Here is a 17,711-nt window from a genome sequence, read left to right as displayed (position 1 = left end):
TATTATTATTATTATATCATCCAAATCCAGCTGTTTAGAAATTATATTATCTATATTCTTCTGTTTTGTACATTTACATAACACACATTTAGCTAATGTTCAGATAAATATTCAGGTAATATAGGACTAGAGGAGAGACTGATCAAATACGTGTCGCTATTTTCACTCTTATTGCTGTGGTATCTGGTGCATTAGCTAGTCTTGTATTTCCTGATATTGGCTGTTGTTGTCTGTCTATAGAAGCTCTTACTGGGTATGTGCTATCTGTGTGATGCGCTCAAGAGAGGGAACCTATTGCGATGTCTCATGATGTGTAGTTAAGGGAGGTATTAATAGAAGTAAAGTCGGAACACAACCAGTGAGAAGGGACTACATTTCCATTGGACTTCATTGGTGGTACAAACAGTACTGTGCCAGTACCATGTCTGTATTACGGATAGCTGCCACTAGAGTGAGCTAAAGGCTAAAATAGCTTTTTTTTAATTGAGAGTCCTCCTTGGTCTATTTTTTGAGCCTCTGCCAGTATTACACTTAAAAGCAGCAAGGTTATTATTCCATTTGCATCACGGCAGTTCGATGCATTCCATCTCCTGAAGGTTGAAAGGAAACTACTTATAGGGGGAAATGGGCATCATTATTCCTCCTTAGCGACTTGCTCTTACATAAATGAGAATTTCCCTCAGCAATAGGTTAATCATAATATTGAGCATACCTATTTTCTGCAGCTCATGTAATAGGCTATCACTGTGCAATTTCCTATCACACAGTTCTATTTTAGTAGGGTATGAATCTTACCAAGCTAGCAAGGACATTATGGAATGTAGGGATACAGTTGAAGTCAGAAGTTTACATACACCTAAGCCAAATACATTTAAACTCAGTTTTTCACAATTCCTGACATTTAATCCTTGTAAAATGCCCTGTCTTAGGTCAGGTAGGATCACCACTTTATTTTAAGAATGTGAAATGTCAGAATAATAGTAGAGAGAATGATTTATTTCAGCTTTTATTTCTTTCATCACATTCCCAGTGGGTCAAAAGTTTACATACACTCAATTAGTATTTGGTAGCATTGCCTTTAAATTGTTTAATTTGGGTCAAACGTTTCGGGTAGCCTTCCACAAGCTTCCCACAATAAGTTGGGTGAATTTTGGCCAAGTCCTCCTGACAGAGTTGGTGTAACTGAGTCAGGCTTGTAGGCCTCCTTGCTCGCACACACTTTTTCAGTTCTGCCCACATATTTTCTATGGGATTGAGGTCAGGGCTTTGTGATGGCCACTCCAATACCTTGACTTTGTTGTCCTTATTAGGCCATTTTGCCACAACTTTGGAAGTATGCTTGGGGGTCATTGTCCATTTGGAAGACCCATTTGCGACCAAGCTTTAACTTCCTGACTGATGTCTTGAGATGTTGCTTCAATATATCCACATAATTTTCTTTCCTCATGATGCCATCTATTTTGTGAAGTGCACCAGTCCCTCCTGCAGCAAAGCACCCCCACAACATGATGCTGCCACCCCCGTGCTTCACGGTTGGGATGGTGTTCTTCGGCTTGCAAGCTTCCCCTTTTTTCCTCCAAACATAACGATAGTCATTATGGCCAAACAGTTCTATTTTTGTTTCATCAGACCAGAGGACATTTATCCAAAAAGTATGATCTTTGTCCCCATGTGCAGTTGCAAACCGTAGTCTGGCTTTTCTATGGCGGTTTTGGAGCAGTGGCTTCTTCCTTGCTGAGCAACGTATCAGGTTATGTCGTTATAGGACTTGTTTTAATGTGGATATAGATACTTTTGTACCTGTTTCCTCCAGTATCTTCACAAGGTCCTTTGCTGTTGTTCTGGGATTGATTTGCACTTTTCGCACCAAAGTACATTCATCTCTAGGAGACAGAACGCATCTCCTTCCTGAGCGGTATGACGGCTGCGTGGTCTCGTGGTGTTTATACTTGCGTACTATTGTTTGTACAGATGAACGTGGTACCTTCAGGCATTTGGAAATTGCTCCCAAGGATGAACCAGAGTTGTGGAGGTCTACAATTCTTTTTCTGAGGTCTTGGCTGATTTCTTTTGATTTTCCCATGATGTCAAGCAAAGAGGCACAGAGTTTGAAGGTAGGCCATGAAATACATCCACAGGTACACCTCCAATAGGCTAATTAACATCATTTGAGTCAATCAGAAGCCTCTAAAGCCATGACATCATTTTCTGGAATTTTCCAAGCTATTTAAAGGCACAGTCAACTTAGTTACCTGAACTTATGACCCTCTGGAATTGTGATACAGTGAATTATAAGTGAAATAATCTGTCTGTAAACAATTGTTGGAGAAATTACTTGTGTCATGCACAAAGTAGATGTCCTAACCGACTTGCCAAAACTATAGTTTGTTAACAAGAAATTTGTGGAGTGGTTGAAAAACGTTTTTTAATGACTCCAACCTAAGTGTATGTCAACTTCCGACTTCAACTGTACCTGCTATGTTTGGCTGTTCACACATCGCATATACCCCTCCTGTGGGTATTGTTTTGCTTTTGCTGTGATAGATATTGATATTTTATGATTTATATGTTTTGTTATTATTATTGTATATTGTGCAATGATTTGTGTTAAATTGTATTTGATTTAGGAAACCGTTTGAAGTTGTACATTCTTGATAATGCCAGAAAATGTGCTTTGCCTTTCAGTAAATACCCTGTTCATGTTAGATGGCATGATCTGTGTGCGTGTGTTCTTCCCTGTATCTCTGAACTTCCCTGTTTTCTTATCTGCTAACAGTTCCAGTTATTATTAGCCCTCTAGAGTCGATTGACGCATTGGTGCATCAATCTAAGTAACATAATAAAAGAATCTCCCCCATCAAAATCCGTCATTTTATGCTGGAGATATCTGGGGGGGGGGTTCGTTGGATGCGTCTCAATCCACTGCATCCACCGATGTCGCACTTCCGCATCTCCGGTGAAAGGAGGCAGAGCTAGAGCGGTGTTTGTCAGACCATGAGACATCCCGAAAAATATATTATTATCTACTACTATTATGACCACTCTATGGAAAGGGGAAACACTCCCGAACACGATGACAGGTGTCACGGGACTCTTCTGAAGGTAACCGGTACCAGTTAAAAACATGATGGAAGTATGACGGTAGTTTTGTGCCTACCCAAAAACGGGGTTCAATATTTGTTAACAAATTATATATATACAGTACCAGTAAAAAGTTTGGACCAACCTACTCATTCAAGGGTTTTTCTTTATTTTTTACTAACTTCTACATTGTAGAGTAATAGTGAAGACATCAAAACTATGAAATAAAACATTGAATCATGTAGTAACCAAAAAAGTGTTAAACAAATCAAAATATATTTTATATTTGAGATTCTTCAAAGTAGCCACCCTTTGCCTTGATGACAGCTTTGCACACTCTTGACATTTTCTCAACCAGCTTCATGAGGTAGTGACCTGGAATGCATTTCAATTAACAGGTGTGCCTTGTTAAAATGTAATTTGTGGAATTTCTTTCCTTTTTAATGCGTTTCAGCCAATCAGTTGTGATGTGACAAGGTAGGGGTGGTATACAGAAGATAGCCCTCTTTGGTACAAGACCAAGTCTATATTATGGCAATAACAGCTCAAATAAGCAAAGAGAAACGATAGGCCAACATTAGTTTAAGACATGAAGATCAGTCAATGTGGAAAATTTCAAGGACTTTGGAAGTTTCTTCAAGTGCAGTCACAGAAAACATCAAGCGCTATGAAACTGGCTCTCATGAGGACCGCCACAAGAAACAAAGACCCAGAGTTACCTCTGCTGCAGAGGATAAGTTCATTAGAGTTACCAGGCTTAAAAATTGCAGCCCAAATAAATGCTTCACAGAGTTCAAGTAACAGACACATCTCAACATCAACTGTTCAGAGGAGACTGCGTGAATCAGTCTTTTATGGTCGAATTGTTGCAAAGAAACCACTACTAAAGGACACCAATAAGAAGATGAGACTTGCTTGGGCCAAGAAACATGAGCAATGGACATTAGACTAGTGGAAATCTGTCCTTTGGTCTGATGAGTCCAAATTGGAGATTTTCGGTTCCAACCGCCCTGTCTTTGTGAGATGCAGAGTATGTCAAATCAAATCAAATGTATTTATATAGCCCTTCTTACATCAGCTGATATCTCAAAGTGCTATACAGAAACCCAGCCTAAAACCCCAAACAGCAAGTAATGCAGGTGTAGAAGCATGGTGGCAAGGAAAAACTCCCTAGAAAGGCCAAAACTTAGGAAGAAACCTAGAGAGGGACCAGGCTATGAGGGGTGGCCAGTCCTCTTCTGGCTGTGCCGGGTGGAGATTATAACAGAACATGGCCAAGATGTTCAAATGTTCATAAATGACCAGCATGGTCAAATAATAATATTCACAGTAGTTGTCGAGGGTGCAACAAGTCAGCACCTCAAGAGTAAATGTCAGTTGACTTTTCATAGCCGATCATTGAGAATATCTCTAAGACAGGAGAAATACTCCAGATATAACAGACTGACCCTAGCCCCCTGACACATAAACTACTGCAGCATAAATACTGGAGGCTGAGACAGGAGGGGTCAGGAGACACTTTGGCCCCATCCAATGATACCCCTGGACAGGGCCAAACAGGCAGGATATAACCCCACCCACTTTGCCAAAGCACAGCCCCCACACCACTAGAGGGATAACTTCAACCACCAACTTACCATCCTGAGACAAGGCCGAGTATAGCCCACAAAGATCTCCGCCACGGCACAACCCAAGGGGGGGCGCCAACCCAGACAGGAAGACCACATCAGTGACTCAACCCAATCAAATGACGCACCCCTCCTAGGGACGGCATGGAAGAACTCCATTAAGCCAGTGACTCAGCCCCTGTAATAGGGTTAGAGGCAGAGAATCCCAGTGGAGAAAAGGGAACCGGCCAGGCAGAGACAGCAAGGGCGGTTCGTTGCTCCAGTGCCTTTCCGTTCACCTTCACACTCCTGGACCAGACTACACTCAATCATAGGACCTACTGAAGAGATGAGTCTTCAGTAAAGACTTAAGGTTGAGACCGAGTCAGCGTCTCCCACATGGGTAGGCAGACCATTCCATAAAAATGGAGCTCTATAGGAGAAAGCCCTGCCTCCAGCTGTTTGCTTAGAAATTCTAGGGACAATTAGAAGGCCTGCGTCTTGTGACCGTAGCGTACGTGTATGCATGTATGGCAGGACCAAATATGTGAATGGATGATCTTCGCATGTGTGGTTCCCACCGTGAAGCATGGAGGAGGAGGTGTGATAGTGTGGGGGTGCTCTGCTGGTGAGATTGTCTGTGATTTATTTAGAATTCAAGGCACACTTAACCAGCATGTCTACCACAGCAATCTGCAGCAATACACCATCCAATCTGGTTTGCGCTTAGTGGGACTATCATTTGTTTTTCAACAGGACAATGACCCAACACACCTCCAGGCTGTGTAAAGGCTATTTGACCAACAAGGAGAGTGATGGAGTGCTGCATCAGATGACCTGTCCTCCACAATCACCCAACCTCAACCCAATTGAGATGGTTTGGGATGAGTTGGACTGCAGAGGGATGGAAGAGCAGCCAACAAATCAAATCAAACTTGATTTGCCACATGTGCCGAATACAACAAGTGTAGACTTTACCGTGAAATGCTTACTTACAAGCCCTTAACTATCAGTGCAGTTCAAGAAGAAGAAAATATTTACCAAGTAGGCTAAAATAAAAAGTAATAATAAAAATGAACACAATAAGAATAAAAATAATGAGGCTATATACAGGGGGCACCGGTACCGAGTCAGTGTGCAGGGGTACAGGCTAGTTGAGGTAATCTGTACATGGAGGTGGGGGCGAAGTGACTATGCATAGTTAACAAACAAACAGCAAGTAGCAGCAGTGTACGGGGGGGTCAATGTAAATTGTCCGGTGGGGGTTTTTATGAGTTGTTCAGCAGTCTAATGGCTTGGGGGTAGAAGCTGTTGAGGAGCCTTTTGGTCCTAGACTTGGCGCTCCGGTACCGCTTGCCGTGCAGTAGCAGAGAAAACAGTCTATAACTTGGGTGACTGGAGTCTCTGACAATTTTATGGGCTTTCTTCTGACACTGCCTATTATATAGGTCCTGGATGGCAGGAATCTTGGCCCCAAACTTAATGATGGTGTTGGAGTCGTGTTTGGCCACGCAGTCGTGGGTGAACAGGGAATACAGGAGGGGACTAAGTACACACCCCTGAGGGGCCCCAGTGTTAAGGATCAGTGTGGCAGACGTATTGTTGCCTACTCTTACCACCTGGGGGTCGGCCCGTCAGGAAGTACAGGATTCAGTTGTAGAGGGAGGTGTTTAGTTCCAGAGTCCTTAGCTAAGTGATGAGCTTCGTGGACACTATGGTGTTGAACACTGAGCTGTAGTCGATGAACAGCATTCTCACATAGGTGTTCCTTTTGTCCAGGTGAGAAAGGGCGGTGTGGAGTGCGATTATGATTGCGTCATCTGTGGATCTGTCGTGGCGGTATGCGAACAACTGCTTAGCATATGTGGGGAACTCCTTCAAGACTGTTGGAAAAGCATTCCAGGTGAAGCTGGTTGAGTGAATGCCAAGAGTGTGCAAAGCTGTCATCGAGGCAAAGGTTGGCTACTTTGAAGAATCTAAAATCTAAAATATATTTTGATTTGTTTAACACTTTTTTGATTACTACATGATTCCATATGTGTTATTTCATAGTTTTACTCTACAATGTAGAAAATAGTAAAAATAAAGAAAAACCCTTGAATGAGTAGGTGCGTCCAAACTTTTGACTGGTACTGTGTATATATATATTATTATTATATATATTTATTTTCTTGAGCTTTCTTAAATCTCCTAGATATAGGACAAAAACTTCAAAACCGTGTTTCTTATTATGTATTTTCTGACTGTCTTTTGCCATTAATGAATATGTTATTTAATGAGTTTCTCTGGGCTACAGTAGTAAAGGCCAAATTCAATATTTTATCAAATCCTTTTATATATATTTTTTTATACATAAATGGGTCCTAAAATGTCAAATCAAATAGCTAAATGATTTATAGTATGACCATCTTAAAACAATTCTATATGTCAACTTGGAACCGCAATAGCTTAGACTTTTAAGAATGAATACTGTATCTTTGAATGAGGCAGGAACATTATAGCCTACTTTCACCCCTGCCTATAGTTTTCCTCAGAGTGTGTTGGGCTGTGGTTCTCATTTGGGCAGTTTTGTAATATATTAATCAGTGCATAAATTCTAAAATAAATCACCAACGCTATAACAGCAAGCCACAATGTTACAATTTTAGATGCAAAAAATCTAGTTGAAATGTATGGCTGTGAACACATACCGTAGGCTGCATGTTGCCGGTAAGCGACATTGCCACAGCTTGAAGAGACTGCAACCCAGAAACGAAACCCACTTCCTCCTGAGAGAGAATAAAGGGAGACCAGTGGTTAAGTGACACTGGTGAATGGTTCGTCATTTGAAACCTTCTATCGTAGAGCACTTGCTATGATATACCTACCTGGAGAGGGGAGTATTTACAGTGCGGTGCAGTATTAGAATAGCAGAACATGTATCTAGAGGGAAGTAGAGGGAACATGAAAGAACGTGTTTTGACATGTTGAAAAAGATAGATTAGTAGCTATACAGGAAGTAGGAAGTCAGATACAGAAAGGTTTAGTGTGACAGACAGACTGGAGATCTACAGCAAAACCCCTCATACATGTGTGTGTGCTGTGTGTACATATGTGAGTGTGTGTGCGTGAGTGTGTGTGTATGTGTGCGTGTGTTGTGAAGTGAGATACTGATCTTTTCTATGAAGGAGGAATAATGTCTCTCAAGCTACCTCGGAACTGGGACTTCAGCACCCTCAAAGCTGAAACAGCTAGAATAGGTAAGTTACTGGATGTTATCCTAAACATTAAGCTATTCTTGGGAGTCATTGCGTTTGCGTAAATAGGAAAATGTGTTGTTGTATCATCAGTAGCATTGTACACTAGTGCATGTGTGTTACATGCGTCTATGAAGAGGTATAGAGACTGGACCTGTGGGTTTAACGGCCCAGTGCAGTCAAAAATTGGATTTTCTAAAGTTATATTTCCACACTTTGCGGTTGGAATAATAACAATTACTGTGAAATTGTGAAAATGTAGATAAAAACGCTTAAAATTTCAGCCTGTTTTGGTGGGATGGAGTTTTGGCTTGCCTGGTGACATCACCAGGCAGTACATTAGCTACTAGACCAATAAGAGAGTTCTAAACCTCTCTGCCAATAACAGCAAATGTTCCGTTTTCCCCTCCCCACTCAGACCATTCCCAGAGTCCGTGCAAAATTCTTGCTTGAGAAATTGCTCTTTCCTAAGAAGCTACTTTTGTTTCTTTTTGACCAGTTTAATTTAAAACAGACAATCACATTAAGGTGCTTAATTGTTACTCAGAAATGATTTGATATTGAGATAAAAATGGCTGCATTGGACCTTTAAATTTGTTCCATCTGAGTGGGTAAGACCACAAGTCATGAGGACACACCAAATGCACTTGATGGATCCTTTCTGTCTTCTTCTAAAGCTTCTTAAAAGGAAAGTAATCCAATATAACTGAAAGTAATCAGATTACGTTACTGAGTTTGGGTATTCCAAAAGTTAAGGCTCTAATTACAATTTTGGACAGCTAACTAGAAACTATAATGGATTACATTTACAAAGTAACCCAGCCATCCCTAGACATGAGGTTGACTGTGGCACTGTGTGTGCCAGCAGCATACTGAGAGTGTTTTATATAGACTGTTGTTCTTATACTTGGTTATATTTCTGTGTTAAGCTGTGTTTGTGGTCCAGGGCCATGGCTTACAGAAGGATCATGCACCTGATTACAGCAGGTGTGGTGCACCTATAACTTAACAAAACAGTGCATGAGTGCATGTGAATACATATATAGCCGACATAGCCTTATATGGGGCGGCAGGGTAGCCTAGTGGTTAGAGTGTTGGACTAGTAACTGAAAGGTTGCAAGTTCAAATCCCTGAGCTGACAAGGTACAAATCTGTCGTTCTGCCCCTGAACAGGCAATTAACCCACTGTTTGTTCCTAGGCGTCATTGAAAATAAGAATTTGTTCTAAACTGACTTGCCTACTAAAATAAAAAAATGGCAATGTCAAGACTTCATACTAAAACTATTAGTGGAATGGTGCAGTTGTCATTGAAAACAGTGTGGATACTTCTATTTATGATGACAGGTTTATGTAGTTTAGTGGGTACACATCAGCATGGCTGGGAAACAAGTTCCTTATTATTTCTATGAAAAGAAGTGACTTCTTATGCTACGAGGGCCACCCCTCATAGCCTGGTTCCTCTCTAGGTTTCTTCCTAGGTTTCCGGCCTTTCTAGGGAGTTTTTCCTAGCCACTGTGCTTCTACACCTGCATTGCTTGCTGTCTGGGGTTTTAGGCTGGGTTTCTGTACAGCCCTTTGTGACATCAGCTGATGTAAGAAGGGCTTTATAAATACATTTGATTGATTGATTGACTTCTATGATTGTTTAATTTATCGCACAGTATACTTTACCAGTCAGTTACTCACAACCCTGAGAACTTAACCCCAGTCCTCATCTCAAGAAAATGTAGTGCTATAGTTCAGGCAGCAAGGCGTTTCTCATTTTCTCTGTGCCCTTTGGGTACTTTCAGCAGGAAGTTGATGAAATGTCAGAACAGTAGCTGTGACTCTGCAGACTCGTGTGTGTGTGTGTGTGTGTGTGTGTGTGTGTGTTTGGGTGTGAGAGCGACTGTGTGAGAAGGCCTGATGACTTCTATAATTTCCCTTACACCAGTACACTGTACACACATTTTATCTACGGCATGGCTACCTTCGATTGTTCATCAGAGATTCAAAAGCCATACATGTCAATGACATTATATCGGGATAGGAAATATGTACACAGAATTAATATGTATAGTCACAAAACTGAATGGGGCCAGTGTGTTCTGTCATTTCAACTGCTGAAGTTAGAACACTATTCCCTATTTAGTACCCTACTTTTGATCAGGGCCCATAAAGCTCTGGTCAAAAGTAGTGTACTACATAGGGAATAGGGTGCCATTTAGGACTGGTCTCTAGGGGTTAAATATTCACGTAATTGAGATCCTTATTTGGAACTACATCTATTCTGCTGGCTCTTTGTACACTCAATAGGATTGTGCCACGGCCACGCACATTCAACCCCTCACTATTCCCACTGATGTGAAAGAGCTGGCGTTCTTTCAACAAGCTCTGTTTGATTGAGAAGTTGAACATTTTCATTCATGCTTCCATTGGGACTCCTTAGTCTAGAAGCCCTGGGTCCAGTTGAAAAGTTCCTCAAGGGTCTGTGTCCGTCTTTCCTTTTTTTGTGGCGTCTCATACTTCACTGTGTGTGGGCCAGAGGTTCGTCCAGAGTCCTTTGACATGGCCCTCTTCAAGGGATGACGCTATTAAAACAGACCAAAGGGTCTGCGTTTTAGGTGGGGGGCCTTCAAAGTGTTTCTCCCGTCGATGCAGCCACTTCCTGTTTATATAGCCGGGCTCATCTTTTTCTCTTCTTTCATCTGGCCTGGGAGGTCACGGTGAATTACACAACAAGTGAGCGAACGCTCTCAATTACAATCACACCATCTGTCCGGCAAGCTACAGTACCACCCTGCGTGCCAATCCATGAGTGGTTTTCTATCTCCATCGTGTGCCACGTAGCATACAACTCTACCCCCATCTCCATCCTTTCGTCATACTCTTCCGTTTATCTCTCTCATGCTCTCTTCTGAGATCATCCACAGACAACTTAGACATTAAGTCATCATGTTGTTGAGCAATGACTGGCCTGTTTGCAAAGGACAAATAACTCAACTTTGTTTACATTTAGGCCTAGTTGAGACCAAGTACTGTATTATTATTCCTGTGTTGCCCTTCCCTGTAGTCTATTGTACATGATTGTTGAAAGCACATTGTGTTTGTAGGTCACTATTTTCCTACCATTGAACAATCACGACTAGAATCTAGAAGCATGCACCTTAAACAGGAAGCTTGGCAGGTCAGACAGTGGCGGCCTGTTTCCTGCCAGGCCACCACTTCTATCTACTGCAAGTCAGATTGATGCATGTTCAAATTAATAAAAGAGGAAGACCTGACTTGACGGATGTTGAGAGCCTTGTTTACATCCTGGCTGTGTTTAGTGAAGTGTCTCTTAATAAGGCTCTCTTTAACAGCACGGCTGTTCTGTTTGTTTCCACTCTGCTGCAGCGCGGTCTAAGAGTGTGATGCCTGGAGAGGGCAGCCCAGGGTTAGGCTCGCCTGGCTCCACCAGGAGGTCCATGGACAGGCCTCTGAAGGCTGGCTGGCTGAAGAAACAGAGGTCCATCGTAAAGAACTGGCAGCTGCGCTACTTTGTGCTGAGAGGAAGCACACTGACCTACCATAAAGACGAAAAGGAGGGGACTGTCCAGGTGAGAGATGGGGTAGAGAAGAATGCAGATAGGTCTGAGCTCTAGTTATAGCCTTTAACTTTGGCTTTTCCTGATCTGGTCATGTGGTTAGGAAAACCTTTAAGCATCCAAACAACACTACTGCTGTCAATATTCAGTTTCCATCTTTATTGAAGTCCTTCACCTGTGTTTCCTGTAGCCTAGACATGTATGCGTTGTTTACTAAGATGTTAGTGACAGTCTGTCTCTCTGTCCCCAGGGTGTAATCCAGCTGAGGTTCAGTAAAGTCAACGAGCTCCCACAGAATCAAGATGACCCAGGGAAATTCCTCTTTGAGATTATACCACGTAAACAGAAGACAGTCTGTCTGTCTGTCTGTCTGTCTGTCTGTCTGTCTGTCTGTCTGTCTGTCTGTCTGTCTGTCTGTCTGTCTGTCTGTCTGTCTGTCTGTCTGTCTGTCTGTCTGTCTGTCTGTCTGTCTGTCTGTCTGTCTGTCTGTCTGTCTGTCTGTCTGTCTGTCTGTCTGTCTCTGAGTCTGTCTCTGACTCTGTCTCTGTCTCTCTCTCTCTCTCTCTCTCTCTCTCATTCTCTCTCTCTTTCCTTCCATCTCACCATCTCTCTCTTGTCCTCCATCTCACCATGTCTCTCTCTCTTGCCCTCCATCTCACCATGTCTCTCTCTCTTGCCCTCCATCTCACCATGTCTCTCTCTCTCCCTCCATCTCACCATGTCTCTCTCTCTTGCCCTCCATCTCACCATGTCTCCCTCTTGCCCTCCATCTCACCATGTCTCTCTCTCTTGCCCTCCATCTCACCATGTCTCTCTCTCAGCCTCCATCTCACCATGTCTCTCTCTTGTCTCTCTATTGAGAGAGGAATTAAAGATATACCTTTCAATCTATGTATGATGTATCCCAGTATGTTGGAGAGTCATACCCTCTCTGTATTCCAGGCAGCAGTGGTGATAGGGAGCGGTACCCGTACGTCCTCATGGCCAACTCCCACAGTGAGATGGAGGAGTGGGTCCGCACGTTGCGCAGGGTGGTTGGATCACCCTCTAGTGGAGGTACAGATAGTCTTCTGACATTAAAGGACAAGAGTTTTCCCTGACCAAGAGACATGACCAGGAAAAAAACATAGAACTAGGACCCAGAATATGTTTTTCCTGGTCAGGTCACATGGTCAGGAAAAAGCGGGTCTCTAGTCATCTGAACTTATTTTCTTGACTTTTGGTTCAAGGACTCTTTTTGGAATTGTCTTCGGGCCCATGACATAAAGCCGCAACCCATGAGGAACTAGCCACAAACTTGAAAAACCCTGTCTCTGATTCTCCAGTTTGGGCTGTGACTTACTCTAACCGCTCTCCTTCCCTCTCAGCGATATTTGGCAAGAGCCTGGGTGATACGGTAACCTACGAGCAGCGGTTCGGCCCCCACATGGTGCCCATCCTGGTGCAGAAGTGTGCAGAGTTCATCAGAGAACACGGACTAAGCGAGGAAGGCATCTTCAGACTGCCGGGACAAGACAACACAGTCAAACAGTTTAGGGACGCGTTCAACGCCGGAGAGAGACCTTCCTTCCCAATGTGAGACGCCTCAGCGCTAAACTAAGCTAAGCTAACTTACATAAGAGCGTTTGAAGGAACGTTCAAGGGCGCCAACGTACAAACAGACAATTATTACGCCCTTTTTATACAAACTGAAATCCCGTTGGCTTCTTTTCTAAAGGTTGTATAGTAAGATGAGAGAGATGCAGTGAGGATGATAGTACAGAGATGCCTGATACACTTTTCTGCTGTTAGTGCTCTGTGGCTTACACCACATCCTGTCCTAGTAGACAGAGAAAGACAGTTTTATAAGAACCTTCTGCCCATGCTGAACTCTCTATTGTGACAAATTTGTTGAAAAGGGGGACAAACTGATTTGTAGCTGGATTCAACACAAAATAGAAATATACTCAGCACAACTGTATGTTTTTGTTTGTGTGTGTGTGCGTGTGTGTGTGCATGTGTATGCATGTGTGCATGCACGCGTGTGCGCGTGCGACTGTGTGGGTGTGCTCGTGCACTGTTTCTGACAGTTTTGTGCCCTGCAGTGACACAGATGTCCACACAGTGGCGTCGTTGCTCAAGCTGTACCTGCGGGAGCTGCCTGAGCCGGTGGTTCCTTGGACACAGTACCAAGACTTCCTGGACTGCAGCCCCATGCTGGACCCCAACAGTGCTGCAGTAGGAACTAATATTTACTTCAATAACGAAGTTAGCCAAATATTCTTATAAATAAACATGTCCTCTAGGCTACAATTTGTGATTTAGCTCTATATCTGTCAACTGTGCCAAAATGAGTATGTACTGGATCAAAGGGTTTTGACTTCCTTTTATGATGACCATAACCAAATGTTCTTGGACATATTTTTTTTCACAATCATTTGAAATGTAGCTTTATTTCTATCAACTGTGCCAAAATGACTACATGCAGGCCTGCTGAGTACATTTACATTTACATTTACGTCATTTGAGTAAGAGTGTGTTAGTTGAACTTTGTATATTCCAACTCACTTTCCACCCAGGGTCGTGAGAGACTGGAGGAGCAGATCAGTCTCCTTCCTAGAACCAACTACAACCTCCTCAGCTACATATGCAGGTGAGCTGACACTTACCCAATCACAGATCAGGGTAGTGAATATTCAATTGAATGACATATCATAGAACCTATTGACGAAACGAGCTTCTATTGAAACATTTGAAAAGCAATTTGATTACTACCCTGTAATGATTAGTCTACAGCTTGCTCATACAGCATTTTGTGTTTGATTAAAAAATAAATAAAATAATCTGCATGGTGAGGGATTCTAAGTCCTATAAATAGGGAACGTTATAAGGTATAATTTGGTACTCACCCTGTGTGACTTTGCTGTCTAAACGTTCTGTCTGTGAAGGTTCTTATTTGAAGTGCAGCAGAACTCCAAGGTGAACAAGATGAGTGTTGAAAACCTGGCCACGGTCATTGGGATCAACCTGCTCAAGCCCCAGATTGAGGACCCCATCACTATGATGAAGGGTGAGACCAGACCATTGCCTGTCAGGATCATCTTAAGCCATGTTAAGGATAGCCCTGGGCTAAGAAATTGCAGTGTGAAACCGGGTTGACGTTAATTCCATTTCAATTCCAGTCAATTCAGAAAGTAAACCAAATTCCAATTCCAAAATCTCCGTCATTGAAAACAATTGAAAATAATTTGAATTTCAGTGGACTTCCTGAATTGACTGGAATTCAAATGGTTTTGACCCCAACCCTGGTGTGAAAAGGCCTTTAGTGCATACTGTAACAGGGTGGTATTGTCATTATCAGCAGTAGGCCTATGCTTTTATTTTGAAAGTCATACCTTTATTTTGACATACTGTTGCAGTGACAAACTGACCTTACTGTACAGTTTGATTATTTATGAAATGAAGATGCATAGATACAGTATAATTTATATCAACAAATTGTTTCTGTATCCTCATTCCCTTCCAGATCTGTCTTTTGTGTGAACAGACTGTGCGCTTGGCTTTGTCTCTCCTCACAGGTACTCCTCAGATTCAGAAGCTGATGACAGTGATGATCAGACAACATGAGGCTCTGTTTCCTCCGTCTAAAGACGTGGCTCCTTCGTCCCCCGTCGGGAAGAGTGACAGCAGGAAGAACAGCGCTCCACGCAGCTTTGTGGGCTGGGAGTCTGCTGAGGTAACAACATCACACAGTTATTTTCAACGCAGCCCATAGGGCTCTGGTCAAATGCAGTGCGCTATAAAGGGAATAGGGTACTATTTGGGACGCAACCTTAAAGTGGTTCTTCTCTTATTTCCTACCGTGAACGTGGTATAATACATGCGCAATTAAAGGAGTAATACATTGAGTACACCAAACATTAGGAACACCTTCTTGATACACACGGGGAAATTTGAGCGTGAAAAACCCAACAGCGTTGCAGTTCTTGACACATACTGGTGCATCTGACACCTACTACCATGCCCTGCTCAAAGGCACTTAGATCTTGTGTCTTGCCCATTCACCCTCTGAATGGCCCACATACACAATCCATGTCTCAATTGTCTCACGGCTTAAAAATCCTTTAACCTGTCTCCTCCCCTTCATCTACACTGATTGAAGTGGATTTAACAAGTGACATCAATAAGTGTTCATAGCTTTCACCTGGATTCAACTGGTTAGTCATGTTTTGTATACTCAGTGTATATTATGATACATTATTATATCAGTAAGCATTGCATAGCTACACTTCTGTAAATGTTCATGTGTGTTGCAGTTTGTAAGAACACTTTAAGCAAAGCTTGATTCGATTTCAGAATGTTTTGGAGAAGAAATTGATATCTCTCTCTCATTTTAGTTCTGTGGTCTAAATCCCCATTCTGTCTGTCCCTGCAGTGTGAGGGGTCTCTGTCAGAGTCTCCAGAGGAGGAAGAGGACACAGGCACTCTGGGGCCAGATCCAGTGACCATCTCCATCCCCCAGGTAGGGCCCCAGCAGCCCCACGCCCCCTCCTCATCCTCAGCCATGGACCCCTGGTCCGGGAGCCCCCGCAAACGCACCCAGACCCTGCCCACCCTGAACTGCCCAGTCCCCGGGATGGCCGGCAAGCTGGAGGCCATAAAGTGCTGGAGCCACATCAAAGAGTGCAGCGAGGAGAAAAGGGAGAAGGGGGAGAAGACTCTCTCAGAGGACATCTTTAAGATCCTGGACCTACAGAGGACCTCTCTGTTCGGAGAGGTCCAGAAGAAGGACTGGGGGGACAGAGGGACGGCCAGGAGCGGAAGTGACATCACAGTCACCTATGATGACATCACAGCCCCCTCTTCCAAACCCAGCAGTGACCCCCAGCAGAAGTCTCAGCCAGCGACCCATGAGAAGAAGACAGAGGCCAGTAGAGCTGGGGTTTCACCTTCAGCCCAGCAACCAGACAGTAAGGTTGAACAGCAGGAGGACAGCCGAGGAGACACAGAGCACCTCGTTACCAGGTCTGTATTATGGAATACTGTCTGTGTCCCAAATGACACCCTATTCCCTATATTGTGCACTACTTTGACTAGGGCTATAGGGAATAGGGTGTCATTTAGGATGCGGAATACTCTTTTATTGGAAAGGACACCACGTCAACACTAGTGTACTGTACTCTGCATTCATAAATGCAATCTCTCTCCCTCTCCCCTCCCATGCAGCCTGCAGCAGAGGAACAGAGAGCTGAGTGCCACAGTAGCGGAGCTGCAGTCAGCCCTGGATACAGAGAAGCGCTGTGTGTCCGCTCTGGAGATCCGGCTGAGGAACGCAGAACGCAGCCGAGACGAGGCCCAGAGACGCAACCAGGAGCTGGACCAGGAGATAAAGCAGTTCCTCACCAGAGAACCACGAAGGCCAACTTAGAACCACAAGGGGGCCAACCTAGATCCAGTAGTTCCCCACCAGAGAACCACGAGGGCCAACCTAGAACCTAGAACTGCCTTTACTCTTAAGTTATCAAAGAGATCCCTCAATACAGTATATGGATATTTAACATAGAGATCTCTAAACAAGGGAGAGAGGTAGAGAGTCAGTGTCTTGGCCAGAGCTGTAACCCTGGCTGGGACCTGTAAAATGTTGCTAGCTTGTCAGTTTGTTTGGTGGGAAAACCCATGTAGAAACTCTTTATCTAAAGCAGGTGTTGACTACACTTCACATGCATAGACATAAAATGAGGAATGCTGCAACTGTATGTGAATGGCCTTTGCTTGGTGTAGCTGATTATGGATGTGATGTGTGTATTATCCTATAAAATGTTGATGGTATGTGACCATGCAGGTGCTGTTACATTTCTATTGTTGGATAACATACAGCATGTAAATGCAATAGCTACTGGTGCATAGTGTCCAGGACACTTGGACTATAATGGACTGTATTAGTATTTTGGCTGTGATTCAATTCATAGCGCAGCGCGCTGGACAGCCAACAATACGGCTTTTAAAGGCATTTTGCCAACGTTCGCCGAGATCACATTCATGGTAAAACGCTGCGCATGTCGGTTCAATTGTTAAGGTTCCAATCATGTTTATATTTGTTTGATCAGCAAATGAATAAAGAAGAACAGGTTAAGTTGACTGACCAACGATCTGCACAGTTTGTCATTGTTATGGTTGAACTACAACCTTTTAAGAGGGATTGCATGTGATATGTGTAGTATGCACGTGAGATAGAGTGAGA

The 17,711-nt window shown here is 43.2% G+C and overlaps 1 protein-coding gene across 2 annotated transcripts; it reads left to right on the top strand.

Annotated features, from left to right (window-relative positions):
* Nucleotides 1-7,489: 7,489 nt before the first annotated feature.
* Nucleotides 7,490-17,617, top strand: LOC106585107 (rho GTPase-activating protein 25). Of its 2 annotated transcripts, none has more exons than XM_014170949.2 (11): nucleotides 7,490-7,927; nucleotides 11,301-11,503; nucleotides 11,742-11,829; nucleotides 12,434-12,547; nucleotides 12,859-13,066; nucleotides 13,576-13,708; nucleotides 14,050-14,123; nucleotides 14,419-14,540; nucleotides 15,049-15,206; nucleotides 15,906-16,495; nucleotides 16,697-17,617. In XM_014170949.2, the coding sequence occupies exons 1-11, from the start codon at nucleotides 7,864-7,866 to the stop codon at nucleotides 16,896-16,898; spliced, it is 1,956 nt and encodes a 651-aa protein (XP_014026424.1). In that variant the 5' UTR covers nucleotides 7,490-7,863; the 3' UTR covers nucleotides 16,899-17,617. The 2 variants fall into 2 exon arrangements, with proteins under 2 accessions (XP_014026424.1, XP_045562820.1); XM_045706864.1 differs by having other exon boundaries at nucleotides 11,267-11,503.
* The last annotated feature ends 94 nt before the right edge of the window (nucleotides 17,618-17,711 follow it).

This window comes from Salmo salar, chromosome ssa24 (genome assembly GCF_905237065.1).
Source record: "Salmo salar chromosome ssa24, Ssal_v3.1, whole genome shotgun sequence".
NCBI lineage: Eukaryota > Metazoa > Chordata > Actinopteri > Salmoniformes > Salmonidae > Salmo > Salmo salar.
This window is presented reverse-complemented; position numbering and strand designations above follow the sequence as displayed.

Coding starts and splice junctions, on each gene's coding strand:
- LOC106585107 (XM_014170949.2), top strand. CDS start 7,864: ATGTCTCTCAAGCTACCTCGGAACTGGGACTTCAGCACCCTCAAAGCT. Junction 13,067..13,575: donor GAGAGACCTTCCTTCCCAAT/GTGAGACGCCTC, acceptor TGTGCCCTGCAG/TGACACAGATGTCCACACAG. Junction 16,496..16,696: donor ACAGAGCACCTCGTTACCAG/GTCTGTATTATG, acceptor CCTCCCATGCAG/CCTGCAGCAGAGGAACAGAG.